The sequence below is a fragment of the Pimephales promelas genome, chromosome 7 (assembly GCF_988280905.1).
Source record: "Pimephales promelas chromosome 7, fPimPro1.hap1.1, whole genome shotgun sequence".
NCBI classification, from domain to species: domain Eukaryota; kingdom Metazoa; phylum Chordata; class Actinopteri; order Cypriniformes; family Leuciscidae; genus Pimephales; species Pimephales promelas.
In genome coordinates, this window is record NC_142775.1 from 12,479,028 (window position 1) to 12,506,798 (window position 27,771).

The window sequence follows — 27,771 nt, forward strand, 5'->3', positions numbered from 1 at the left end:
CACAGACATGCGCACTTGCGCAGTGCTGGTCCCTCACAACTTTATCAAGGCGGTCCACATATCCTAGCCTGGTTCTACCAGACTCACATATCCACGAAGGCTAAATAAATAGTCTCTGACTTAGCTCATACGAGCATAGACGAGACGGTAAAGTGGTAGGAGAGGGGGGTCGACTGAAGACTCTAGATATATCTGTTCTGTTTTTTTGTTTTGTTTTTTGTTTGTTTGTTTTTTTCTCACAGTCTATGGTTCTATATTGTTCCATACTATATTAAATCTGTACATTTTATTCAAGAGTTAAAACAACAACAACAACAACAACAACAACCGCGAATCGGATCTTTAAACACTTCGAAACCGGTTCATTGATTCATTTACGTCATGACGTAGACGTACTAATGCAATAAACGTAAATACCTAAATACGTAGGCATACAAATTAAACGATGTCATGTATTATATTACACACATTATATAAAATCACATTCATATAATATTCTAATAGATACAAGTTATTGGCTTGAGAATGCTTATTAATTTTAAGGCAATTAAAGCCGTTTTAAGGGGTGAGATTAAAAAAAAAATGCATAAATAAATAAAATTACTTTAACCAAAAAAAAAAATCCAATTATTTATAAGATTAATTTAATCTGTCTATAGTATTAAACCAAATTGATGCCTCTTACTTTAATGTTATTGTGTTAGATGGATTTTTATAGGCAAATAAACAATTGTTTTAGTAATGTGATTTTGTGCATATCTATATCATAATCTAAATATTTCCTTTTATATTTTTGACTAAATTGTTTTATTTGTTGTTAGGGTGATCTTGTAACATTATATCTTGAACTACAAATGACTGGCGCATTTTTAGTAATAATAATTAATGTGCACTGTCCCTGTTAGATAAACTACTGACGATAAAAAAATCAAAAACAAATACTAAGTAACGTCTATGTATGGGTGCAACAGCACCATCTGTGGGTCGATCTGAAGAGTTGCAGAACAACCGTCACTATGCGTCACTGGTTGCTGAGCAACACTGTTCAAAATCACACATTTGCTCAGCTCAATCTCTCAAGGTGAACCGTACTGGTCTGTTTATGAAATAAACTGATGAAGTTTTGATGGAGAACTCATCCGACCAGAGCAGCGAGAGCACTGTTCGTGCTGCGTTGACCGCTCAGTCTTTACTGCAGAAATATGACCGCAGGGAACTGCAAGAAGTGCTCAGCCTGACCTCCAGTCACTGGCTGCTCAGCGGTGAAGAGCACAAGCAGCCTGTGGATGCTCCTCCCGGCATCATCAGACAGATGAGGAACATCTTATCTCCCAACATAATCATTCTGGCTCCCTTTGACGCATGTTTGCCCCTGGATTACAAAGTGGTCCACCAGATTGTGAGGGAGCTGACTGTGGGAATATATGGTTTTAACCAAGTTCCTGTTATCAACCTGGTACCAAACTATGACCAGAGCTCCACGTGCCAGTTACCACCAGCATATTACGATACAAAAGTCGGTCAGATACTAATAAACATAGATTATACCTTAAAGGCTCTCTGGCACGGCAGTTACATTTCTAGAGAAAAACGCACGCGCTTCTCTGAGTTATGGAGATCCATCATGGCCGTTGATTCAGATGGTGTGCCTCAAACTAAGAAAGATGTGCTCGAAGAGTTCCTCAATGCAGGTGAGAAATGATTTGTGCTTTTAACTTGATTTAACTTAAAGCAGCTAACTGAGCTTAATTTTTAAGTTCAAGCCTTATTTATGTAGGTGAACTAATAAAGAACTTCTTCAGCATTTGTTCATTTGTTAGTTAATTTTAAACATTTACTAAAACATTTTAAGGTCAAAGGTTGAATTAGTTCATTAGCTCTGTATGAAAAAGTTCATAAATGTTGTAAAAATATTAGTTAATGCATTAGTGTGAATCAATGAGATCTTATTGTTAAGTGTTACCACCAAAAATGACATGAAATAAAATAATCTTTAACCTAAATAAAATAAAATGTATAAAACGCTTAGTTTAGACAAAGTTGTACTTGATGTAAAATAAGTGCAACTAAAACTCAATTAATAAAATCAATAAAAATTGGCCTGTATAGACAACCCCCCCCCCAAAAAAAAAAAAATAAATAAGAAAAATAAAATAAAAGGAAAATATAAAAAAAATATATAATGAAATGTAAATGAAGTAATAATAAATATAATATTAAATAGTCATACCTATATTATTAAATATTTTTATTAACAAAAAATTACTAAGAATAAAAGGAAAATATAAAAACAAAATATAATTAAATGTAAATTAAATAATATTAAATATAATATTAAATATTAATACGTATACTATTAAATATTTTAATACTTAATTGTTGGTAAATAATTATAAAAAATGTAAAATATTAAATAGGAAGACTTCAGATGAAAAAAAGTATTTTATGTGTTTAATTTTACTTGTCAGTGAACTTTTTTGCAAAAAATAGGTAACGTGTTCCTGCTTACACGTTACAGACGGGCTTAGGTTTTTTTTTTTTTTTAATAATATATTTATATACAATTTACATACAAAATGCATTGCAGTGATACTAAAATAACACTGATTTATCTCATCAGGTTTCACAGACATCTCAGATGATCCATGTTATCAGGGCATTTATAAGGAGAACATTGATGTTGACCCAACCTATGAACCCAACAGTGCAGACGAGGAGAATCTCTTCTCACGGTACTCAGAGAACATCCTGATCAAGCTGACCGCCTACCTGACCTCTGTCCGCCAGCACCAAAATCTCCTTGTGTTTGAGGGCACTCACAACCTGTCTAATGTGGTCCGACTCACAGAGGACAACATTGATCTGGCCACCTACCAGAGGCTGCAGAAGAGACTGTCTGAACACATTATTGTGGTGAGAAAGCACCTTGAGAGGAATGCAGAAGTCTCCAGAGACCTCGCCTACCTGAAACTCATCACGTTCCTGGTGCCTTTGCTGATATCTTTGAGGAAAAAGATGTTGATTCCTAATCTGTCTCAAATGCTCCCACCTTTGTCAGGTTTGCATTTTCTTTTGATTGCTATCGCTGATAAATATGTGGATGCACTGATATTGGTAAATTAAAGCTTTTGTTTATGCTTTCAGAGGACAAGTTGAAAACAGAACGAGAGGTTCCTCCACATGTTCTCGGACCAGAATTTGCCTGCAAGCACTTTTCACAAAAGCAAAATAAGTATTTTCACCTTCATGGAGGGATTGAATTTGATGTGGGGACTCCTCCTCTTGATGACATCACTGAGGAAACAAAGGTGAGCGATGAGTCTAGGACAGTTTTCGTTTTAATAAAAAATGCAAAAAGCTTATAGAATCCAATAGAATTAATTTAATTGTTTGTTTGTGAAGCATATATAATAATAAATAAAATAATTTATCAACAGAATAATAATAATATAATTTAATTTCATGTAGACAATATTAAATATAATAATTATTAATATTGTTATATTTAATTGCATATGTGCAATTAAATGGAATAATACATTTAACATTGCATACATGAAATTATATATATACCAGTAATACAAATTATATTTAATATTGCCTATATGCAATATATTTAACATATTAATATAGTTCAATATATTATTATTCCCTTGTAATATAAATGAATTTCTGTATTGTTAAATAAAATAACCATTTTATTTGATAAGAATCAGACAATGATATTTATGTGAGGGTTTTAAATAGATTGTTTACAGAATTATTGATTTTATATATCAATTATTTTTCTTTTTTTGTGTGTGTAGGTGGCTTTCAGAACTCTGCAGACTCAAGCAGCCAATTACCTTTACGAGTTGCTTCGTCAGGACTCTTATAAAACACAGTTTTCAATTCCACTCAGTGAGATTGAAGGGAAAAGGTCAGCACTTCAGTCACAAAATCTATCCCTTAAAACTCATCTTTGATCACCAAAATGATATATTCAATTTTTTTCCTTGAATTTTTGTTCTTCTTCATGCCTTAAAATAACTTGAATGTAGCTCTACTGACTCATTAAGTATGCACAGTTCAATATGCAAATTAGCCCCACCTCCACTTACTCACACCAGCTCAGAGATCCACTCGTTGACGATCACACATTTACGTGATTGGTTACAAGGTAGTTTATGACATCAGAGTCAAAACGCTTTTTTAGGGTACGTTTACTCGACAACGATGTGCTAAAAATGGAAACGTTGCTAAAAAAACAATCCCCGTTCACACAGATCTGTGAAAACGACTAATAACGCTGTAGTATTCATGCCAGACAAGTAGTTGGCGACGTCACTAGAGAAAGACTACGTGCCTGCGCACATACACATTATTTCACTACAGTCTATAGACGCAATTGACATCATTTATATTTTTTAAAAAGGATGTTAATCTTGATAATACTGTATTAGTACTTTGTGTTCTGGGTAAATTTCATCTTCACAAAGGCTTCGAAAACAAAGCATCCTTGAGTCTGTTGTAACTTAGGAACCTTTAATTTTCCAAAATGACAAAATGTTATATTGAGTTGCTTTGTGTAATTCTTATAACCACTTGTGATGATGTCCGTATGCCCCCTTATTTCTTACTGTTAATATCTGTATCCTTTCATTAGCAAAAAGCCTATATTCTAAACACGTAATGTGCATGATGTCGTTTTCACAGATTCGTGTTTTTGTTGTTTACACGCATAGACATATACACTAGACCTCACCTTGGCTACGGCAGTTCATTGGAACGAATGCGTCAATAGAGCCGCCATCTTGAAACAGGGGAGCCCCTCCACTTTAATACGTCAGCGTCAATGTAGTGGACACAGGTCTAACGCAAATAAAATCACCATAAATCATCATGAATGCGATTTTTCTTGTTTTTTTTGGTTTGTTCCAACGGTCAGACATGTATTTATCATTGATTCCAGAAAGAATTTTTTTTTTTTTTTTTTAAACATTCTTCCTAGTTCAGATTTCATCCGTGAACATCATACGCTGCACAAAAGTCCGCCACCATCAATGAATTCGAAGTAAAGGCAGAGATAGCAGCGTTACCTAGCTACTTCCTATGACAAGACCCCTGTTCCAAGATGGCGGCGGTTTTGACGCATGCTTAGAACCCCAAGGTGAAGTCTAGTGTATATGTCTATGGTTTACACGAAGATGGTACGGGTGTCTTTTTCAAAAACTTTTTCAAAAGTTTGCTCTTTCAAGACACCAAAACGTAAAATTTGTATATATTTTGGCCATTCATTTACACGATAACAGCGTTTTGGGTACCTGAAAATATAAACTTTTAAAAATGTTCAAAGTGCAAGTTTTTGAGAACGGTCTCTGTGTAAACAACAAAAACGTGAATCTCTTCGTGTTCAGTCTATAGTGTTTCCTGGCAGCAGAATACAGTGTTACCAAATACTGCACACGTAGAATGTTGCATCTAACTTACATTTGTGTTTTGCAGCTATAATGTCATCTCCATTGAGTTAGAATCGCTTTATCCCCAACAAAACATGGTTCAGTGGTGGGGGGCTTTAAACGCTTCCATCAAAACCCTCAAAGGGAAGAGACTGCCCTTGACGGACATCGAGCTACACGAGCAGTTCAAGAAAACGTTTGGTTACACAAAAGCAATAAAGTGCAAGGTGATAAATAAATGGCAATCAGCTGGTTTCAGAGTACCTTCATTTACATACTCTGTATTTAAACATCAAAATGTGTTTGTAACGGTATCAGAACGTGGCATTTGGGCTGAAATCAGCAGCAGAGCGAGGACTGTGTGCAGCGTTCCACTCACTAAGTCGCAGGAACCCGGCGTCCCACCTGCATGTTCTTGATGATCAGGGTCTGTCTCTGCTTCACCACGCTTCAGCCAACAACCAATCACACATCGTCCTTCAGCTCGCTGCAGCAGGGGTCAATCTCAACCAGACACGCAGTGAGAGATTCACCAACACAGGTCAGCACATTATCAGTCTCTATTCATCTTCTAAATGCCTTTAGAAGCTTATGTACATTTCATCATATTCTTACAGTATGTCATTTTTATTGGCAGGAAAACCAGGTGTTGGAGGTCCATTCATAGAAGGAACGGGTAAGGGTCTTATACTGGAAACTCCTGAAAGAAAAAAATGATGACCAATGCAACCAATACCACTACTAACATTTTATATAAAAATGTATGAAGTGGCATTTACAAAGACAATTTCATCAGGCAAAACAGATGCAAGCAATGATGCCAAACCCGACACAACACATCTAAAAATGCCATCTTTGAAAATAAAAATAATTATTAGGGCTGTGAAACGATTAATCGCGATTAATCGCATCCAAAAATAAAAGTTTGTGTTTACATAATACATGTGTGTGTAGTGTATATAATTATTTTGTATATAAATACACACATATGCATGTATATATTTAAGAAAAATGTGTTATTAATATATCAAATATTTATATTTATGTATAATATTAATTTTGTATAAATATATATAAAGTATATACATGCAAATATATACATGCATATATTTGTATACAATATATACAATACATACATGTGTGTGTATTTATACAAAATAATTATACACACTACACACACATATATAATGAAAACACAAACTTTTATTTTGGATGCGATTAATCAAAGCTCTCATATACTAAGAGAGAAATAAATTTAACCAATGGCAACCAATACTACTAATAATATCAACAACAACAATAATAAAATCAAAATGCATGTAACCAATGATGTTTATTTATTGTTATTCCCCTTTTAGGGCTCTCACCAATAATTCTAATATAAATAATAATAATGTATTATTATTATTATTATGTTTTATTGGTAACACTTTATTCTGATGGTCCCATTTAGAAATTCTCTTGACTATAAGTAATGTTTCACCTACTGTACATGTCAACTACAAGTCATTATAGTATTAATTGACTTTCTACTATGTGCTAACTTTTAATTTTGATGGTCCTCCAACAGTATTAGCAAACAATATTCTTTTGACTATTAGTAACTTTGCAAGAGCATTTCAACTTACTAACAGTTTACTAATACTCTATTAAAGTTCACTTTTAAAAAAACTTTTGCTAACAATTTACTCACCCCCATGTCATCCAAGATGTCCATGTCTTTCTTTCTTCAGTCGAAAAGAAATTAAGGTTTTTGATGAAAACATTCCAGAATTTTTCTCCATATAATGGACTTCAATGGGAACCAAATGGTTCAAGGTCCAAAAGACAGCTTCAGTTCAAACTGCAAAATGTTCCAAGGGCTTTAAACAATTCCAGATGATGAATAAGGGTCTTATCAAGTGAAACAATCACTAATTTAAAAAAAATAAGAAAGTTTAAGTTTTATACGCCTTGCTCTGTTCTATGAAGCACGTTCGTGACTCTCCTGTTCGAATTCGTTTATCAAAATGAACAAATATTTTTCGAGTCAATTTGTTCATTTTGTTCGTTAAATGAGCCAAATAACAAGAAAAAAGATTCGTTCATTTTGATAAACGAGTTCGAACAGGAGAGTCTCGAGTGTTCTGCATCACAGAACAGAACAAGACGACCATTTGAGCTTATAAAACTTAAACTTTGTTTTTTTTTTTTAGATGACTGATCGTTTCGCTAGATAAGACCCTTATTCGTCGTCTGGAATCATTTAAAGCCCTTTGAACAGTGTGTAGTTTGTACTGAAACTGTCTTTTGGACCTTGAACCGTTTGAATCCCAATGATGTCCTGGAATGTTTTCATCAAAAACCTTAATTTCTTTTCGACTGAAGAAAGAAAGACATGGACATCTTGGATGACATGGGGGTGAGTAAATTTGCAGCAAAAGTTTTTTTTTTAAGCGAACTACTCCTTTAATACTATAATGAGAGTTAGTTGACATGTTGGTGCAACTTTACTTACTGTATAGTCAACAAAATATTTAAGGGACCCTCAAAATAAATTGTAACCACGTTATTTATTAAGTGACAGCTCAAAATCACTCCAAAAAGCTAAAACCTTGCAATTTGTGTTTAAATATGCCATTGATAACCTTTTCCCCTCTATTAGGGCTCACACCAATCCACCTTGCTGCACAATGTGGCTCCCTTGAATCCTTAAACTGTCTTCTAGCACTGCGAGCGGACTATAAACTTGTGGATAAGCGAGGCTGGATGGCTATTCATTTTGCAGCCTTCTATGGCCAGGTGGCGTGTATTCGAGCACTATGCAGGAAAGACCCTACGTTATTGGAGATGAAGACCTGTGCTGAGTATGTGATACATTTTAGCAAAAGATTTTTTCAAAAGCTTGGGGTCGGTAAGATTTTTTTTATGTTTTTGAAAGAAGTCTCTTTTATGCTCACCAGGCTGATTTATTGATACAGTAAAAACTGTAATTTTGTGAAATAACATTACACATTTTCTATTTGAATATGTTTTAAAATTTTATTTATGCCTGTGGTCAAAGCTGAATTTTCAGCATCATTACTCCAGTCTTCAGTGTCACATGATCCTTCAGAAATCATTCTAATATGCTGATTTGCAACACAATAAATATTTCTAATTATTATCAATGTTTAAAACAATTGTGCTAATTAATATTTTTTTTGTTGAAACCGTGATGCAGATGCAAAAGAACAGCATTTATTTAAAATAGAAATAGCATCAATTTAATGCATCTTTGCTTGAATAAAGGAATTATTTTTGGTAACACTTTACTTGAAGGGGTGTGCATAAGACTAACATGACACCTTCATAATCATGACATGACATATGGAAGTTTTATGCATGTTTGTGACAACTGTCATTAAGTGTCTTTCGCTCAGTTTTGACATTTTTAATGCAAATATGACATTGTTTGAGATGACTTTGTTATGACACCAATACATCATAACCTGTCAGTGTCTTTGTCATGACAACTTGACATTACTAAGACAACACAACCTGTCATAAACATGACATAGCAGATTAATTATCAAACTTAAGAAACCACCTAGCATTATTGGTTAACTTTACATTAAACTGTCAGGTGGTTGGTTTTGACATTGGCTGTCATGAAGCCATTATAACTTTTTAATGACAGATTCAATTAATACCACTGTAGTTGAGGTCATGAAAAATATTCATGACACAGTTATAATGCCTCATGATAGCCAACGTCAAGGCCAACACATGACAGTTTAACTTAATTTTATGTCAAGTTGTCAAAACAAAGACATCTTAAACAATGTCATATTTGCATTCAAAATATCATTATTGAGAGAAAGACACTTAATGACAGTTGTCATAAACATGCATAAACCCTACTTCATATTCAAGACATATGTCATGTCATGGTTATGAAGGTGTCATGTCAGTCTGCACACCCCTTCAAGTAAAGTGTTAACTTATTTTCTCTCAATTTCACTGACAACAAACTATTGCGCATAAGTGTATGAATGTATTCAATAGGGTTTCTTTCATCATAATAATCAGAAACACCTTTTTTTTTTAGAGCTTCATGATAATGGGTATTTTTACAGGTATGGTAGTTCACCACTCTTATTGTCAGCGACCTCTGGTTCAGTGGAAGCTCTGGACGTCCTGTTGTCCTCTGGGGCAAACTGGAGAGAGGAAGACAGCAAGGGCAATAACACTGTCCACCTGGCAGCACTTTACTTTCACACAGATGTCCTTAGACACCTCATTCAGCTGAACCTGGATGGGCTTCCTGTGTGGAAGATTCTTGTCGGTATGATACGGTAGAAGATTTAAAATGTGTCATGAAACGAAAGTTTCTATTGTCTTTTCTTCCCTTTTGTGACGTATATCCAAGTGAAATAGTTTTTCAAACTTTTAGATGAGTAGCAAATAATTTATTTAAATTATTTTGCCTGATCTCGCTCTTTTTTTCTGGCAGAAATGATCCAGAGTGAGGACACCAGGCGGTTGGAGATGGCCCTCAGGTGTCTTGAGGCTCTTTGTGTAAACACTGAGTCCTCCTGGGAGGACATAATGGAAGCAGGTCATAGATATAGACTTGATAATCAAGTTAATTTCAGGCATAAACTTATTTTATTACATTTCTCAACTAGTAGGTTGTGGCCCCAGAATGGGTCATGTGTCTGTTCTGACTAGGGGTGTAACAATATATCATGTCTCAATATATCACAATACAAAAAAATGTATTGTGGAAAGCGATAATATGTATAGTTTACCCAAAATAAAAGTTTAGATTTGGCGTCAGATATGGCAATGATGCTTTAAATAGGGTACGGTAAGCCCAGAACGTCATACATTTCAGCTAGAAGCTAGAAGATTGGAAAATGTTAAAGAGATAGTTCACTTTGAAATTAATTTTTGACATGTTTTAGCTTACCTCAAGGGCATCCAAGATGTAGGTGTCTTTGTTTCCACAGTAGGTTCGATTTTGATATTTTTAGGTTGAACCGTTCGTGTCTGTCAGTCATATAATGGAGGTCTATGGTCACCACCTCAAAGAGCATGCACAGAGAAGTCCAAATTAAACATGATTTGATGACTCGTAAATGTAAGTACACATTGATGGCCTAAGACACGAAACGAGCGGTTTGTGTGAGAAAACGAACAGTATTTATATCGTTTTTACCTCTTGTAACAGCCACAAAGCACCTGTGCCCTCAGATCACTTGGACGTGGCTGTGGTTACAAGAGGTAAAAACGATATAAATACTGTTCGTTTTCTCTCACAAACCTTTCTTTCAGGCCATCAATGTGTACTTACATTTACGAGTCATTAAATCATGTTTAATTTGGTCTTTGAGGTGGTGACCATAGACCTCCATTATATGACTGATAGACACGAACGGTTTGACCTAAAAATATCAAAATTGAAAATACTGTGGAAACAAAGAGGTAAGCTAAAACATACCAGAAATTAATTTCAAAGTGAACTATCACTTTAAGGCCAATTCACATTGCAACGACAGACACCAACCAACGTTTGGCACTTGGTTGAACGTGTTGAATTGGTGTTTGCCGGGACATGGAATGTAAGAGAAGTGACGTACTGTAATCTGGTGATTGGTCTCCATCTATTAGAAGATTGCATTATATTTCTGCCTAATGATAGTCACTGCACTGCAGGAGGTATTCCAGTGCTGGTGGGCCTCCTTGGTTTGGACAGACAGGTTGTGCAGTGCATGGCTACAGCTGTGCTGTGTCATATGTCAGAGAATGCAAAAGTCTGTGAAGGTCTGGTGCATCATGGTGCCGTACCAGTGTTGATCAAGCTCCTCAGCGGCCATCAGCCTGAGCTGAACTCTCGCTGTGCTGTGATACTAGCCGACCTGGCAGGACACAGCGAACAACACCAAAACCTCATCACTCAGCTGGTGAGCCAAGATACTTTTTATTCTATCTGTTCACATCTAAAGTTCCTGATCTTGTACACTGGCGGTGAAAAGTTTGGAACGATAAAGATTTTTTAATGTTTGAATTCAGTGTCACATGATCCGTCAGAAATCATTCTAATGCACTGATCTGGTGCTCAAGAAACATTTCTTATTATTATAATGTTGAAAAATATTGTCCTGTTTATATTTTTGTGGAAACCGTGATATTCTACCATTTAAGGTTTCGGCTAAGTAAGTTAGTATTTATTAAAAGTATATAAATGAATAATTTTATTCAACAAAGATGTATTCAATTATGACATTAAAAACATTTCTAATGTTACAAAAGATTTCTGTTTTAACCCTTTGAAGTACGCACCAAGAAAAAAGTGATGGAAAATATTCTTAGTTTGCATGTCGCTAGTAACCACACTCAATGTATTTTTTTTTTTCAATCCATACCCCCCTTTTTTTTTTAAATATCGGCCTCTACCAAATGGTTTAGATGTCACTTAATGGTAATAAATGGTACTGGAATTCATACACATACTTTGACATCATAATTTATGATCAAAAACTTTTCTAGTCTTGACAAAACACATTGTCAGAAAGGTCTCAAGGTTCCATATTTTGTAACAGAAGTGAAATTTGGACTGAAATTTATTCATTTGTTACAGCAGAATGCATACAAGTAAATCCATTTTTGGTATTACGCCTAAACTAAATCTCATGAGAACTTCAATTTTTGTGATATCAACTTCAAATTTGGAACACAACTTGGTTAGATATATGGCTTTGATTTTATAGTAATTTTATAGGAAAAAATATTTTGTAAAATATATATTTTATATAAAAGAAAAAAATATTTAGAACAGTATATTTGATTTAATGTAGCCTAAAATGAAAACTTTCACAACTTTTTCATACTTTTATTTTTTTAAGTGCTTTACTTCAACAATAATCAGCAGTGTTTTCTTTAAAACAAGACTAAACTTAGGTCTGTATTCCAAAGCATACTTGAATTACAACCAAGTTTTAATAGTGCATTGTAATGTCCATTCTCAAAAAGTGACAGGTGACAGTTTACCATCATGTTGTAAAGTTAAGGCTCTTATAGTGTAATATGTAAAAAAAAAAAAAAATGCTTAGCTTGCAAAATTTCACCAAAAACAGTTCACATCGCTGGGGTGATTTATTTGTTTCTGACATCCATGTTGTGAGAAATGCTGTTGATTGACACTGTGAAATCTAGTGGATTTTTTTTTTTTTGGCATAATATACCTCAACAGATGATAGAGACGGCTCAATCAGTTTGAGTTAACTAAGTTAGGTACTCCTCTCAATAAAATATAGTGACTCAAAATGTGCTCAACCGTTTGGTTGAGAAGTCAATTAAAGGGTTAAAAAAATGCTGTTCTTTTTGTCAGTTTTCACAAAAATATTAAGCTGCAAAAACGGATAATTATCAGAACCATTATTAATAATTGAGCATTTTAAATGCCAAATTAACAGATTAGATCTGCAATCAGATCAGCGATTAGAATGATTTCTGAAGGATCATGTGACACTGAAGACTAGAGTAATAATGCTGAAAATTCAGCTTTGCCTTCACAGAATAAATTACATTTTAAAATATATCCAAATAGAAATATTTAACAATATTACTGTTTTCACTGTATTTTTGAGACTTCTGTCAAAAACAATAAGAAATCTTAATTATTCCAAAGATTTCACCATCAGTTTAAAGGCCTGTTTACACTAAGAACGATAAAGATAACTATATTAGCTGTGAGTGGACATATTGTTCTGTTTATTCTAAGCGTGTGCTTGTCTGTCACTTTTAATGCTCGTAACAGCAGGATGGATTCTATTTGGCTGTCAATGTTTTTATTGTTCATCAGCTGGATAAAATCGTTCTGAATGTGGTGTGAACTCTGCTATTCTATACTGAGGACGATTTAGAAGTATCTTTATAGTCAGCATCCTTGGTGTGAATGGGCTTAAAGGGTTTTTTTTTTTTTTTAAACGAACACTACATTTTTTGTGCAGGGTGGAGTGACCCTAGTAGTGAAGCTCCTGACCTCTGACCTCCAAAATGTGCTAGTAAATGCTGTCAGGTGCATACGAACACTATGCGTCAGAAACCCGTGCAACCAAACTGCTGTTGCACACGCTGGAGGAATTCCACATCTCGTCGAATTCCTGTCTGTGAACTCTGGTACTGTTTACCTTCTGGAAAATAAGTTTTTAAAATAATAGATCACTCAAAAATTCTGTCATTTTTTTACTCCCTCTAATGTTGTTTCAAAGCTTTGTTTTTTTCTGTGGAACACAAAAGGAGATACTCTAAAATCAATTGCCTTCAGATTGAATGTTATGTGTTTTTCAATTTTCTAACAGAAGCACTGCAGGGAGAGGCTTGCTTGGCCCTTGCAGAGCTGGCCCGGGGTCACAGGGAGAACCAGGAGCTCATATGTGAGATGGGGGCGGTCTGTGCCCTGGTGCAAGCCCTGCGAGAGAGGAAGATATCTGTTCAGGTCAAGGCAGCCACAGCGCTCGAATCTATAGCCAGTCACAATCCTGACATACAGCAGTGCTTCCTCGGCCAATCGGCTGATAAATGTCTTTTACAACTTTTAAAGGTAATGTTATTGCAGCTTAAACCTCTATTGCACAATGTTACCTCTGGGTAACTAAGCCAGTTCTTTACTTTTCAGGCACATCAATAAAACATTGCAGGGATGGCTTAGAACAAATCAATATAAAGCTGTTTTTTATTATTATTTTTTTTTTTGGAATGGTGCATTTTTTGGTTATGGAATTTTTTCCCCCTGATTTACATCAATTTAAACTATTTAGAGTTGCATAAATTATTCAGTGAAGAATTATGATGAATTGCTTTAATGTTTTTGTTACTTTTGCTTCAGTGAAATGGATATGGATTTAGCCACTACAGACCATATTGTGCATATTTTTCAAGCACTTTTTAAACACTATTTTAGTAAATTACCTAATTTGATTGAGTCCTTATTAATGTTTTAGTTAGAATATGGAGGTTATAATTGAGAAGGAAAAAGATGATCTTTTTCAGAAAACTGATTGAGCAAAAATATGAAATTTGGTGATTTTTGGCCAAAAAGTAAGAGGATATTTTGCTACCTTGTAATACAAATCAATGAGATCTTTATAATCGTATGGCAGACCTCAGACAAAAAACATATTAATGTCAGTTGTCACTCTATATCGCCCAATAATATGTCAAGATGAGAAGATGTAAGATATGCAAGATGATATTTAAGTGCTTAGTTTTATTATCAAATCTCTTTAGTTTTTATTGTGGGGGCAAAACACATAAAGCAATCCAATACAATGATGATTGACAGATGTACAAATAAACAGTCCTCAAAGGCTGATTTTTTGATACTCACATTTTAACATGACTTTTCCAAAAAGAAAATCAAGAAAACTCAAGTTGCTTGAGTCTAATAAGTGTTCATCTTAAAAATAAATAAATAAAGTTATTCTAACATTTACTACATAAACATTTCGCAGCAAAATGAAGGACATTTTTTTATTTTACCAAAGTTGTTTCCGCCACTGAATAAAAAAAATATAATAAATAATCGTGACTTTCTCACAATTCTGACTTTTTTTCCTCACAATTGCGAGTTTATATCTCGCAATTCTGACTTTATTTCTCAGAATTGCGAGGTATAAAGTCAGAATTGCGAGATATAAAGTCAGAATTGGGTGATATAAAGTCAGAATTGCGTGATATAAAGTCATAATTGCTAGATATAAAGTCAGAATTGTGAGATATAAAGTCATAATTGCATGATATAAAGTCATAATTGCGTGATATAAAGTCCGAATTGCGAGATGTAAAGTCAGAATTGTAAGATATAAAGTCAGAATTGCGAGATATAAAGTCAGAATTGCGAGATTTAGTCAGAATTGCGAGATATAAAGTCAGAATTGCGAGATATATAGTCAGAATTGCGAGATATAAAGTCAGAATTGCATGATATAAAGTCAGAATTGCGAGATATAAAGTCAGAATTGCGAGATTTAGTCAGAATTGCGAGATATAAAGTCAGAATTGCGAGATATAAAGTCAGAATTGCATGATATAAAGTCAGAATTGGGTGATATAAAGTCAGAATTGCGAGATATAAAGTCAGAATTGCGAGATATAAAGTCAGAATTGCGAGATATAAAGTCAGAATTGCGTGATATAAAGTAAGAATTGCGAGATATAGTCAGAATTGCGAGATATAAAGTCAGAATTGCATGATATAAAGTCAGAATTGCGTGATATAAAGTCAGAATTGCGAGATATAGTCATAATTGCATGATATAAAGTCAGAATTGCGTGATATAAAGTCAGAATTGCGTGATATAGTCAGAATTGCGAGATATAAAGTCAGAATTGCATGATATAAAGTTGTAAAACCAGGTGTTTCAGTTTCATTGTCCAACCCCTGTAGTACATTGTGTAGTAGGCCATAGAAATGTGCATATCAAATATGACACAGGAGGCATTATAGGGTTACATTTGCTAAATTTCGTACAAAAAGGACAGATTTTTTTGTTAAATTACCTGTAGGGTTCTAGATAACTTACGTTTACTCATTTAGCAGACGATTTTATCCAAAGTAACATACAAAAGAAGAACAAAAGCAATTGTTCAAGACGCCAACAATATTCGTGTCATGCTTAAAAGAGGAACAAAAGCAACTGGTCAAGAAGCCAACAACATGCGTATCATCGTACTGCACAAAGCTGCAAGTCAACCCTTGGCACAGTAAACTCTCTCTGACCCTCACCCTTGTGTTCAGGTGTTCCAGCTGGACGTGCGGGAACAGGGTGCAACGTCTCTGTGGGCCCTGGCAGGACAAACTCTGAAGCAACAGAAACTCATGGCAGAGCAGATGGGCTACCCTGTCATCCTTGACCTTCTTCTGTCCTCTTCAGACAAAATGCAACACGTGGGTAAGGCCAGACGCATTATACACCGTCCCAAAAGACATCACCCACTTCCATCCAACCAATCAGTCACCCATGAATGCAAGTAACACTCTTGCTGCAAAGCTGTCGTCCAGACAGAAGAAGCACCAAATGCAATAAAAACAGCTTCCCATTGACTACGTGTTGACAGGCACTGGATAAACTGAGCAGATTGACTGCCTGAGCTTCTCCCCGTCACTGACAGAACAGGTCCGGTCCAGCGGGTAAGCGGCCAGCACTTCCCCCGTCTTGAGACAGCACCGATCTGTTAGACTCATAAGACAGGAAGGCATGCAAGTGGAATGTTACTCCCCCAGTGGGTTTCTCCGTAAACATTGCTTACAAGAGTGTCTCTTGTATTGCTATTAGTGTTAAGCTTCGACCCGATTACAGGCTGTGATTCCAAAACGACGGTGTATTCCAAAAGTGCTCCCTCTTCAGTCAGGTGTCTGGACCGGGTCTCCTCTGTTAAAGCATTTTGTCTGACAGATGTTCCCTAAAAATCTTTTTCAGACAGAACTGTCCGCACCTTCATATCGTTACACATTTGGAACACATTAACGTTATCTGCACGTATCTCGCTGTTTCGCAGGGTGCCGAGCGGCGTTAGCGCTTATCCGAGATAGTCGTACCCATCAGGAAGGCTTTTGCAGGGAAAACGGGGTGCCGCCTTTGGTGCGTTTGCTTCGAGGGTCCCGAACAACACTGAAGACCCTGCTCAGTGTCATCAAAGCCTTGGGTTGTTTGTGCATTGGTAATATTTTCCATGTTTTTTTTTTGGTATAAATGGCTTAGCGCAAATGATAAGATGTTTGTTTTGTGGTTGTAGGAGTGGTGCTCACTACTAATAAAAACAGTCAAAAGGTTATTTCCAGAGAAAAAGCCATTCCTATATTATTAGAGCTTTTAAAATCCCATGAATCTCCTGAGGTCAAGGTAAGAATTCATTTCAAAAACCTTTTTTTGAACTCATCACCCTAAACAAGAAGTGACATCATTGGGTTTTAAAATGCCATTAGGTACAAGCGGCTCAGACTCTTGCTTGTGTGCTGATGGGGAACCACAAACTCCAGAGGGAATTTTGGGAACAAGAGGACTTCTCTTATGAAATTGTTCTGGAGCTGCTGAGGGCTGAAAACAAAGTAATTTACACCACTTATTCGATGCCACTACTAAATGTATTTGTCTAAATTAATAAGTCATTTCTTTTAGAACATACGTCTGGATGCTGGACATGCATTATCTTTGTTTGCATACAACAACAAGCAACAGCAGAAGGCAATTCGACAAATGGGAGGAATTCCAATGAAGACATATGACACCTTTTTGAATTCTGACAATGAGACCGAAAGAGCAAAAGCTGCATTTCAGGTAGTCAGAAGGTTCTGAATTTATACACAATATACAGTATATATTAATAACCTATTGCAGACAATTAAAAAGTATACTTTTTACATCACTTTTTTTTTTCAAAATCCAATAAATAAATAAATAAAAATCAGAATGAATGTGATTTTAGACATTGAATTGTATGTTCTCAACAAAACATTTAAAGGGATAGTTCACTATAAAAAAATTAAGTAAGAAACCATTAAAACCTGGACGTACCTCGAAGGGCATTAACCCGCTTGCATGGTCACTTGCCAAATAAAACATTTTTAAAACATTAGCTGCTAGTTTATATTTTAATTAAGCTAAATCTAGTTTTACAAATAATAACTTGCCTGGTTTATTTAGCAACCGGAGATATTTATAGTCCGCTCAGCTTGTAGAACCCTACAGGTTCAAAAATGCATTTTTTTTTCTTCATGAAACACAAAGGTAACTTAGGCATAGTTATTTTTTTTATTACACATAAAACAATTAGTCAAACAGGGTCCTTAGGCTTGAAACGCTGTACTCTCCTCCTGCCTTAAGTTGTCTGGACTGCATGCGTAAAACTCCCGCAGGGTCTCATTCAGAGCAGCAGCGGTGTAATTTTCTTTGCGACGTTTCTCCGTTTTATTTACATTTTTTCATTCTTCAGCAGCATCCCAGTCGTCAAAGTTGCCATATTCTCCATAAATGTTAAAAGAAATAACGAAGTCGCTCATTGTTGTATTAGTAGGCTATGCAATATCTAACTAACTTTAGATGTTGTTAATGGGCTCTATGCACGGCGGTATTTCCGGTGAAGCATTAGGGATGCTCGATAACTTCCGCCGATCATAGAGTCCAATGCAATAGCAAGAATTTATATTGAATTTTATACTCCATGGTTATACTAATGAAACGTTAGTCACAAAAACAGATAAAACAGACACCCCTCGTTGTGTTTATGCTTCTTTTTAAAATTATATCAAATAAACATAACTGTATATAAAATTACATCTAAACGTATGTACGTTTCGTTTCAAAGACGGGAGGACAGTAAATATTGAAGACTCTGCCATAATCCCGTTTTTCCTCCGCTTTAATCTACACAACCGGAAATAGACGAGCATCCTTGCGTCAAATGCGGAACTTATGCGTGCATATAGCCCATTGTTAACGGATACTTTGACTGCCTGTTGCTATGGTTACTCACAGCTGTTGTGGGCAGCGCATTTATTTATTAATTTCGAATGGTAAACAGGCAGTTTCACCAGAACTACTTTACTAGGTGTCCTCTATCACTTTTTAACGGACACCCTGCAGCCAATCAGAATCGAGTATTCACCCAGACCATGGTATAAATTTTGGTATGTTTTAGCTTACCTCAAGGGCATCCAAGATGTAGGTACAGTGGACCACAAAATGCTGTTGAATAGATTAGAAAAAGAGTTTGGTATCGCTGGGTCTGTGTTAAAGTTGTTTTCCTCTTACTTGAGTGACAGAACTTTTTCTGTATATGTAAATAATATACTGTCTGAAACCACTCCATTCTTGTATGGAGTTCCACAGGGGTCTGTCCTAGGGCCAATTTTGTTTATACTGTACATACATTACCCCTTTAGGAAAAATTTTGAGCCATTTTAACAATGTGTCATACCATTTTTATGCGGATGACATACAGTTGTATTGCTCGTTCAATGACTCCGAGTTCCACAAACTTACAGATTTATTGGAATGTTTTTCTACAGTTAAATCGTGGCTGGCTAGAAACTGTCTTCAATTAAATTCAGAAAAGACTGAAACCCTAATTGTTGCCCTAAACAATAAAATACCATCCATTCTTCAAAACCTTGGTTCTCTGAGCTCCTCTGTCCAGTCGAGCATCAGAAACCTGGGTGTCTGGTTTGACCAGTCAATGTCTTTGGATTGCCATTCTAGACTTTTGGTCAGAAACTGTTTTTATCACCTAAGAAATATTGCGAAACTGAGGGCAATTTTATCAGACTCTGACCTCGAATTGGTTATCCATGCTTTTATTTCTTCACGGTTAGATTACTGTAACTCTCTTTTTACTTTTTGTAACAAATCTACTTTAAATCGCCTTCAAATGGTTCAAAATGCTGCGGCAAGGCTCCTAACAAGATCTGGCAGGAGGACACAAATTACACCCATTTTGTCCTCCTTACACTGGCTCCCCAACAAATTACGTATTGATTTTAAAATATTAGTCTTAACTTTTAGAGCTTTACACGGTCAGGCCCCTCAATACATTGCTGATATGTTATGCACATACTCCCCAGGCCGTGCACTTCGTTCCTCAGGCCAGAGTCTGTTAATGGTCCCAAAGACTCGCTATAAAACCCGGGGAGACCTGTCCTTTCAGGTTGTAGCCCCCAGTCTGTGGAACGCCTTTGTTCCTCCGTGGGACCGACTCGATCGATTATTTTAAAAGGCATCTTAAGACACTTTTATTTAGACAAGCATTTAGTTAACTGGGTTTTATTTTGGGCTTTTTAAATGTTTGAAATGTTGAAATTTTACTGATTATATACGGTTTTATTTTGTGGCTGCACTTTGTGATTTTTTTATCTGTGAAAAGTGCTCTATAAATAATCTTTACTTACTTACTTACTTACTAGGTGTCTTTGTTTCCACAGTATTTTAAATTTTGATATTTTTAGGTCAAACCGTTCTTGTCTGTCAGTCATATAATGGAGGTCTATGGTCACCACCTCAAAGAGCATGCACAGAGAAGTCCAAATTAAACGATAATGACTCGTAAATGTAAGTACACATTGATGGCCTGAAAGAAAGGTTAGTGAGAGAAAACGAACAGTATTTATATAGTTTTTACCTCTTGTAACCACAGCCATGTCCAAGTGATCTGAGGGCTCGGGCGCTTTGTGGCTGTGCTAACAAGAGGTAAAAACAATATAAATACTGTTTGTTTTCTCACACAAATCGCTCGTTTCGTGTCTTAGGCTATCAATGTGTACTTACATTTACGAAAATCATGTTTAATTTGGACTTCTCTGTGCATGCTCTTTGAGGTGGTGACCATAGACCTCCATTATATGACTGACAGACACGAACGGTTTGACCTAAAAATATCAAAATTGAAACTACTGCGGAAACAAAGACACCTACATCTTGGATGCCCTTGAGGTAAGCTAAAACATATCAAAAATTCATTTCAAAGTGAACTATCCCTTTAACATAGTAGAAAATTAACAGATTTATGCTTTTAATGAACACCTGTTAAGGGCGGGAAAATCAGGTAATTAAATATACATCTTATGTTTGACAGATAGTTGTGTTAGCCAGAGTAATTGCTGGGTCAGATGAAGTGAATTTGACTGCAAGGGGAGTCACTGATCTTGTTGAATTACTGCAGTCTGATCAATCCACCACTGTCGTCATTGCAGGTGAGAGGACATGCAGTGTTAATGTACACCACTGTTCAAAAGTTTGGGGTCGTTAAGATTTAAAAAAAAAAAAAAAAAAAATACTTTTACTCAGAAAGAATGCATTAAATTGATCCAGTGTGAGAGTAAAGACGTTTATAATGTTACAAATACATTCTATTTCAAATAACTGAATACAACTTTCATGGTTTCCGCAATAAATATTAATAACATTGCTAAAAATAAGAAATGTTTCTTGAGCAGCAAATGAGCATATTAGAATGATTTCTGAAGGATCATGTGACACTGATCATGGGATGCACTCAGTGGGCATCACAGGAATAAATTGTATTGTTTTATTGTAATAATATGTCATGATATTACCGTTTATGCTGTATTTAAGATCAAATAAATGCAGCTTTGGTGAGCATAAGACTTCTTTCAAAGCCATTAAAAAAAAAAATTTTTTTTTTGAACAGTAGAGTACCGAAGTGATGATGTCACTTTGTAGGACAACTCGGAAGTTAGCGTCGCATGGGTTCCCTCGATCGAAAAGCGATGCATTTTCCCCATAGACTTTTGGAAAATCGTTAAAAGAGTTGTGACCCTTACACGTTTTGTCTATCAAGTTAATCCAAACTTTATACATTTTGCAGCCTATAGAAAGTAAAAAAAATACACAATCAGACACAATAAAGTTTTTAAAAAAACACAAGCAGGTTATAACTGGTGTGTTTTATGTCATAGATCAAAACATGAAAATATTTAGAGGCTTTGTTCACCACAGACCTTATTTCAGGCGATTTAGCAAAAACCCATTCAAAAATCCCATAGACTTTAGAGCGAGGGAACCGGGAGTGCTAAAATGCTAACTCACTTCTGCGTTTTGGCCTACAGAGTGACGTCGTAACTTCGGCAGTCTATAGTGTCTCAAACCCGGTCCTGTAGGGCCGCTACCCTGCAGAGGTTAGCTCAAATCCTGAAACAACTCACCTATCTATGTCTGAATCCTAAATAACCCCTATACCCTCCAATAGGGCATTATTTAAGGGGACAGCAATTAGTACTGGTGTCCGAAACCATAATGAAAAACATAATGAAATGAAAACATAATGAAAACAATAACAAGTGTACAGCCAATGTACGATCAAATTCGCTCACTCGTTTTTATTCACCTCTTTAAGTGAACTGTATTAGTGTACTAAAGCAGGGAATAGTGATTGAAGGTTTTAGGGGGCGATTTCTGATTCAATCTGTGATTTTCTAGTGATACCTTGATTAGCTTGCTCAGTTGTGTTTGATCAGGGTTGGAGCTAAACCTAGCAGGGAATTAGCCCGCAAGATTTGAAGAACCCTAATGGTGTATATATATATCAATAATAAAAAAAAAAAATCTTGTGTAATGTTCCTTCTTGTATTAATCCAGCACAACTACTTGCTAGTCTGGCTCACACGAGAGCAGGTATTACTGATGCGATTGTCACCATGGGTGCTATAGAGCATCTCTCTGCTCATCTGGACTCAGAAGATGAAGAGGTAGATAGTGTTTCATGAGCTTATGTCAGTTCAGTGTTTCCCAATCTATAGAAATTCTGTAAGTGCTTAAAATTGCATTCCTGGGATTTTAAAACTAAAATAATACACGTTCTTCCTGCCTACATTTTAGGTTCAAACAGCTTGTGCGAGTGCTTTGGGCTACCTGACCTCTAATCGCTTTGCCCATCGACAGCTTCTGGCAAAATGTAGAAAAAACCCTCACATATATGACCTTCTAAAGAAGAATCTAGCACAAGATGCCAGAATATCACAAATCTTTACAGAAGAGTTTGAAAGACAGAGAAGAATAGGGTTTCCATCCCTCAGGTGGTTTACATTTACACAGGAAGTCACTGAATATGACGCCTTTGATAATTCACAAGCGTAATTCGTTGTCTTTCTGTTTTCTCCATTGCAGTTTGGAGATAAACGGCGGCCCTCCTGTGGCTCACCGTGATAATAAAGGTATTTGAATTGGCTTAGAAATACTGTGATGCTGGCTAAAGCAAAGAGGAATGCATCTCACACACAGCTGTTTGCGCTATACCACTTCTCACCAGGTCGGTCGAAGAGACTGAATGCTAGGTGTAGTCAGTCAGCTGTCGGCGAGAAAGAAACACCAGCTCCTTTGCCGCACCGTATAAGACAGAGGGCCAGAACTGCAAACCCCAGAGTCAGAACTGGACAGGGGTCCTGCCACAGTCCCTAACTACTGAGGTTAAATGAAAGCCCATTAAGAGAAATGACGTCAAAAGCTTTGAACTATGCAGAACGGAAATCTTTAAATCTTTAAATAAATGCTCATTTATTTATAAGATGGAAATTCCCTTACAACACAATGTCAAGAGTTTATCCTGAGTTTTAATGGTGGAACTTTGATTGCAGCATCTTTAACTTCTGAAGTGATGTCTAATCCAAGGGGTGCCCTAAAATTCAAATAAATAAAAATAATTATTGTCAGAACAGATACTATCATACACAATAGGGTCCAAAAGTCTATCATACAAAAATTGTATGATACATATACATTAAAAAAATGTTTCACATCTGTATTTGATTTAAAATGCACAATATCAGGAGATGAATGAGTCAAAGTTTAAATGAATCTTTTTATATGCATAGTCTCTTAAATTATTAGAACATAGTATATATTATGGCTAAAATGACAAAAAACAACAACAAGCAACTTAAGTAAACAAAATGTAGTTTTATTTCTGTCATTTTATATATTTTTGAGAAAAATATGATATTTAATGAGAAATAATATAAAATGAGATTTTATCTATGTGGGCATTACATTATAGAATGGAGCCAGGTGGTTAAAAAATTAGGCGGAGCAAGTTATTACATTTTGATTAAAGTTGAAAGATCTTCTTTTTTACTTGGAAATGACAACATGCATTGAAACATAAATAGGTCAAATTTAGTAACTAACAAAGCAAATGCAATTTTAACTTACTTGGGTTCATATTTGACCTCTTCGGTATGGGACAAGATCCCCTTTCCTTGCTTAAGTCTTTCTATACCATTCCTGAGAACAATAGTGTGGAACAAAAGTCAGAGTGTCTTATGCATGTAATCGAGGCTGTAAGGCGATGTGCACCAGTGTTATCACCTTACCATGCAATCATGACTCCATTATCAGTACAAAGCTTTGACGGAGGGCACAGTAGATGCAACCCAGTGGCATCTGTGACGATTTTTAGAGTCTGTCTGATATATTCATTACTTGCTACTCCTCCTGAAACAACCTATAGAGGTGCACAAGATGAAGAGTTGAAATTTTGGTTGGGATGGAGTGGAATTTTTACCAAATGTCAATTCACCAAAGGCATTTATTGGTTGATAAAATGGTCAAGCGAAGCTAGAAGGACATGTTATGACATGTTTTTTTTTTTTTTTACATTTTCAACTTTCTTTAGTGTGTAATGTTGCTATTTGAGCATGAAAAAGGTCTAAAAATTATTGAGCAAAATTCACTCCAAATGGAGTTATTCTCTATACCAATAAGCGCTGTTTCATTGCTCCCTGAAACGCATCAATTGTAGTTTTGTGTTTTCTTCCGGGAACTTTAATGTCACAATAAAAAAAATAAAATAAATAGTTATTAAGTCGTTCACAGAATAAATGACAAGACAAACTTCAAACCCCCCACCTACTTCCCCATGCATTCATACCACAATCATCCCCACATTTATAGTGTTGTGACAGAAAGGCCAACAACAAATAAAAAAGAAGCACAAAACAAACAAAAGTAATAAAACCCACAGAAAAAAAATAAATAAATAAAACTGGTCAACAAATAATAAAACAAACTATAATACAATAATACAACAAAAAAATAAAATAATAATAAAATAAATAAAATAAAAATAAATGCTTTTGCCTTATATAAATAAATCCTGTCCAAGGATTATGCAAAAAAAAAAAAAAAAAAAAACTATAAAAGTGAAGCCTAATTTAAATGCATTAGTAATTTTATGAAACTTGCTGCTATGGTAAGGGCCGCGACATTTGTGAAACACGCTTGAAGCAGTTAACTAATCACAACACACTGGTCCAGCCATCCAATCAGAGCACATTGCACTTTCTATACGAAGGGATAGAGACCAGAACTAAACAGAGTATTACTGACAGACTGGGAAGAAATGTAAATGTAAGGTATATGAAGAATAATGTGTTTTTTGAACATATAAGCATGAATACCAATTCGAATAAAACCCCAAAACAAAAACAAGTCTTTATAAAAGGGCATAATATGTCTTGTTTAACATGAAATGCCACATCCGAGTCCTGAGGTGCTGTGAACTTACCAGAGTTGGATTGTGCTGTGGTAGAAGACCTTTGGATTTACAGAACAAAATGGCACGATGTGTTCGTTTGGCTAAATGAGATGCAACGGTGTGTTGTGAGGCAGCGGCGATGTCTTTAACACATGATAATAATTGTCCCGTTTCAACACCTGAGGAAGCATAACACTGTCTTACTGATTATTATCAAGAGTTCTAGAAATTGTAATAATTGCATTGCATCTCCAATCAAATAAAAACCTAGTGAGCTGCCTACCTATATATATATATATATATATATATATATATATATATATATATATATGTGTGTGTGTAGACATGCAGGGTTGCTGCCTATATAGGGTCACTTAAAAGGCAGCGGTCTGTGTAAGCAGTAGGCAGCTCACTACGTTCCGGAAAATAACCTGTTCTATTGTTTTAAAATGAACAGATAAAATACCTTCTTCTTTCTCTTTTTTCTTTATTGCCATTGTCACCTGGTTTCGCAAACCAGCAAAAGAGAAGTTGCAGTCGTAGATCTGTCCCATCGGCGTCTTGAAGTGGAATGCACGTCGATCCCCCTCTTTAGCCAGAAGCTCTATGGCTTGCCCACCACTCAATGTCAAACACTCTGGGTGATTCCTAAGAGAAAGACTTCTAGCAATCTGTCATTGAAAGGAAACATTAACAGTTTATATGACAAACATCATACAGTTTTCCTTGTATTTGAATATTAAGTGATATCCTGATACCTTATCTAAAGAGTCTCCAGCTGCTACATCCAATGTTTGCCCCAGAAGAAGAAACTCATCGATTCCTTTGGCCAGTGCAAGAAGAGTATGACCCCCAGAGACAAGGAGCACAAGAAAAGGGAAGTCTACAGGGTGCAGCATTCTTACAGTAAGGGCATGGGCCTCCATATGGTGTATAGGGATGAACGGCTTTTCATGTAATCTCACAAACTTCAGACTGAACTCCAAGCCGATCCCGAGGCTGAGGGAGAGTCCAGGCTTTACTGTTGTGGCCACAGCTGTGAGTTCATTGGGTTCAATGCCACTTCTGTCTAAGGCCTCCTGGACAACTCTACAGATGTTTTCTCTGTGTAGACGTTGGGCCACAGGTGGGATAATTCCACCCGCACTGTAAGATAATAAAACAGAGGACACAACAATACAGCAGTAATTGCATCATGTTTATACCGTTTAAATATTTAAAGTGTGTATAAAAATATAAAGCAAATTGTATATTTTAGGTATATTTCAATCCCTCTTTAGCTTTAATTTTAGTTCACATAGTCCGAACCTGAAAATGACCTGAGAAAACTTATAAAAACTAAAGAAAATGGACATTTTGGTTCACAAACACACACACAAACGCACAAAATATTATAGAAGACGAATGTTCAAGCTGTTTTTTTTAAGTGAATCGCAGCTAAAAACCTAAACTTAAAGTGAAATAAAAATGTAACTACTAAAATTACAAAAAAAAACTAAATTTAAATAAAAATAAATTAAATCTTAATATAAAAATAACCACAACTAATAAATAAATGACAAAAAAATAAACTAAATTACCAAAGCTTGAACGAAAATGAAAACTGTAAATATAAAAATAAAAGCCAATCCCAAAAATATGAATAAATCCTACAGTAGTATATAAATAATACTAAAATAACACTGCTTGTAGTAAATTGCACAAGTCATATGGACTTGTATGACGTTTTTGTAACTGCTCCTTTGATATTGAAAACCTAGTGTTAGTCTATGTGGGTCTCAATTTATCAAGATTGGTTATTTATGAATGAAGCTAGGGGCAATACTTACTCCAGGTGTGTCTGTTTCTGAGAATGCAGAGACTCCCCCAAAATAATTCCAGTGTCGTCCAGCACAGCCGCCCCTGTCTCATCGCAGCTCGTCTCAATCCCCAAAACTAATCTAGGGCGCACTGCAGTGAAGGCTCTTCTAGACGTGATGTGCTTCATCCAGCAACGAACAGGTCCATTCAAAACACACGGAAACATTCTGTAAACACTGACAATTCACTGTCGTTAACACTGGTCGCTTTAACTGGACACCATTCTGAAATAATACATTTTAAAAACGCTTCTAAACGTGTACAAATCCATTTATGACCCTGTATGAAACGAGACGTTACATATAAACATGTCCTACTCGCAACACGCGAAGTTGGGTTCCGTGAGTTTTTTCTGTAAACTAACGGAATTATATATTCAGCATGGAAAAAGATGTCTATGGTTTATATAAAAATGAATAAATAGGATACATTTAGTTACGATATTATTATTAGCAAAAAAAGC

At 35.6% G+C, this 27,771-nt stretch overlaps 2 protein-coding genes across 4 annotated transcripts; one reads left to right on the forward strand and one right to left on the reverse strand.

Moving 5' to 3' along the window:
* The first annotated feature begins 1,042 nt into the window (after positions 1–1,042).
* Positions 1,043–23,499, forward strand: ankar (ankyrin and armadillo repeat containing). Of its 3 annotated transcripts, XM_039669851.2 has the most exons (23): positions 1,043–1,691; positions 2,621–3,058; positions 3,145–3,308; positions 3,807–3,919; positions 5,485–5,665; positions 5,757–5,979; positions 6,076–6,114; positions 8,083–8,284; positions 9,536–9,744; positions 9,913–10,017; positions 11,118–11,365; positions 13,415–13,583; positions 13,766–14,007; positions 16,204–16,357; positions 16,965–17,126; positions 17,202–17,308; positions 17,392–17,514; positions 17,585–17,743; positions 21,033–21,150; positions 22,556–22,665; positions 22,796–22,992; positions 23,084–23,130; positions 23,226–23,477. In XM_039669851.2, exons 1-23 carry the CDS (start codon positions 1,127–1,129, stop codon positions 23,372–23,374), a joined length of 4,224 nt encoding a protein of 1,407 aa, XP_039525785.2. In that variant the 5' UTR covers positions 1,043–1,126; the 3' UTR covers positions 23,375–23,477. The 3 variants fall into 3 exon arrangements, with proteins under 3 accessions (XP_039525785.2, XP_088989199.1, XP_088989200.1); XM_089133073.1 differs by lacking the exons at positions 22,556–22,665; positions 22,796–22,992 and having other exon boundaries at positions 23,226–23,499; XM_089133074.1 differs by lacking the exons at positions 21,033–21,150; positions 22,556–22,665; positions 22,796–22,992 and having other exon boundaries at positions 23,226–23,364.
* Positions 23,412–27,610, reverse strand: osgepl1 (O-sialoglycoprotein endopeptidase-like 1). The gene is made up of 7 exons (XM_039669852.2): positions 27,278–27,610; positions 26,207–26,594; positions 25,915–26,119; positions 25,479–25,627; positions 24,286–24,416; positions 24,125–24,196; positions 23,412–23,591 (listed from the first exon to the last, which is right to left on the reverse strand). The coding sequence occupies exons 1-7, from the start codon at positions 27,472–27,474 to the stop codon at positions 23,507–23,509; spliced, it is 1,227 nt and encodes a 408-aa protein (XP_039525786.1). The 5' UTR covers positions 27,475–27,610; the 3' UTR covers positions 23,412–23,506.
* Between the last annotated feature and the right edge of the window lie 161 nt (positions 27,611–27,771).

Coding starts and splice junctions, on each gene's coding strand:
- osgepl1 (XM_039669852.2), bottom strand. CDS start 27,474: ATGTTTCCGTGTGTTTTGAATGGACCTGTTCGTTGCTGGATGAAGCAC. Junction 24,417..25,478: donor CACAGCACAATCCAACTCTG/GTAAGTTCACAG, acceptor GCACCTCTATAG/GTTGTTTCAGGAGGAGTAGC. Junction 23,592..24,124: donor GAGGTCAAATATGAACCCAA/GTAAGTTAAAAT, acceptor TTTGAATTTTAG/GGCACCCCTTGGATTAGACA.
- ankar (XM_039669851.2), top strand. CDS start 1,127: ATGGAGAACTCATCCGACCAGAGCAGCGAGAGCACTGTTCGTGCTGCG. Junction 3,059..3,144: donor AATGCTCCCACCTTTGTCAG/GTTTGCATTTTC, acceptor TTATGCTTTCAG/AGGACAAGTTGAAAACAGAA. Junction 14,008..16,203: donor GTCTTTTACAACTTTTAAAG/GTAATGTTATTG, acceptor CCTTGTGTTCAG/GTGTTCCAGCTGGACGTGCG.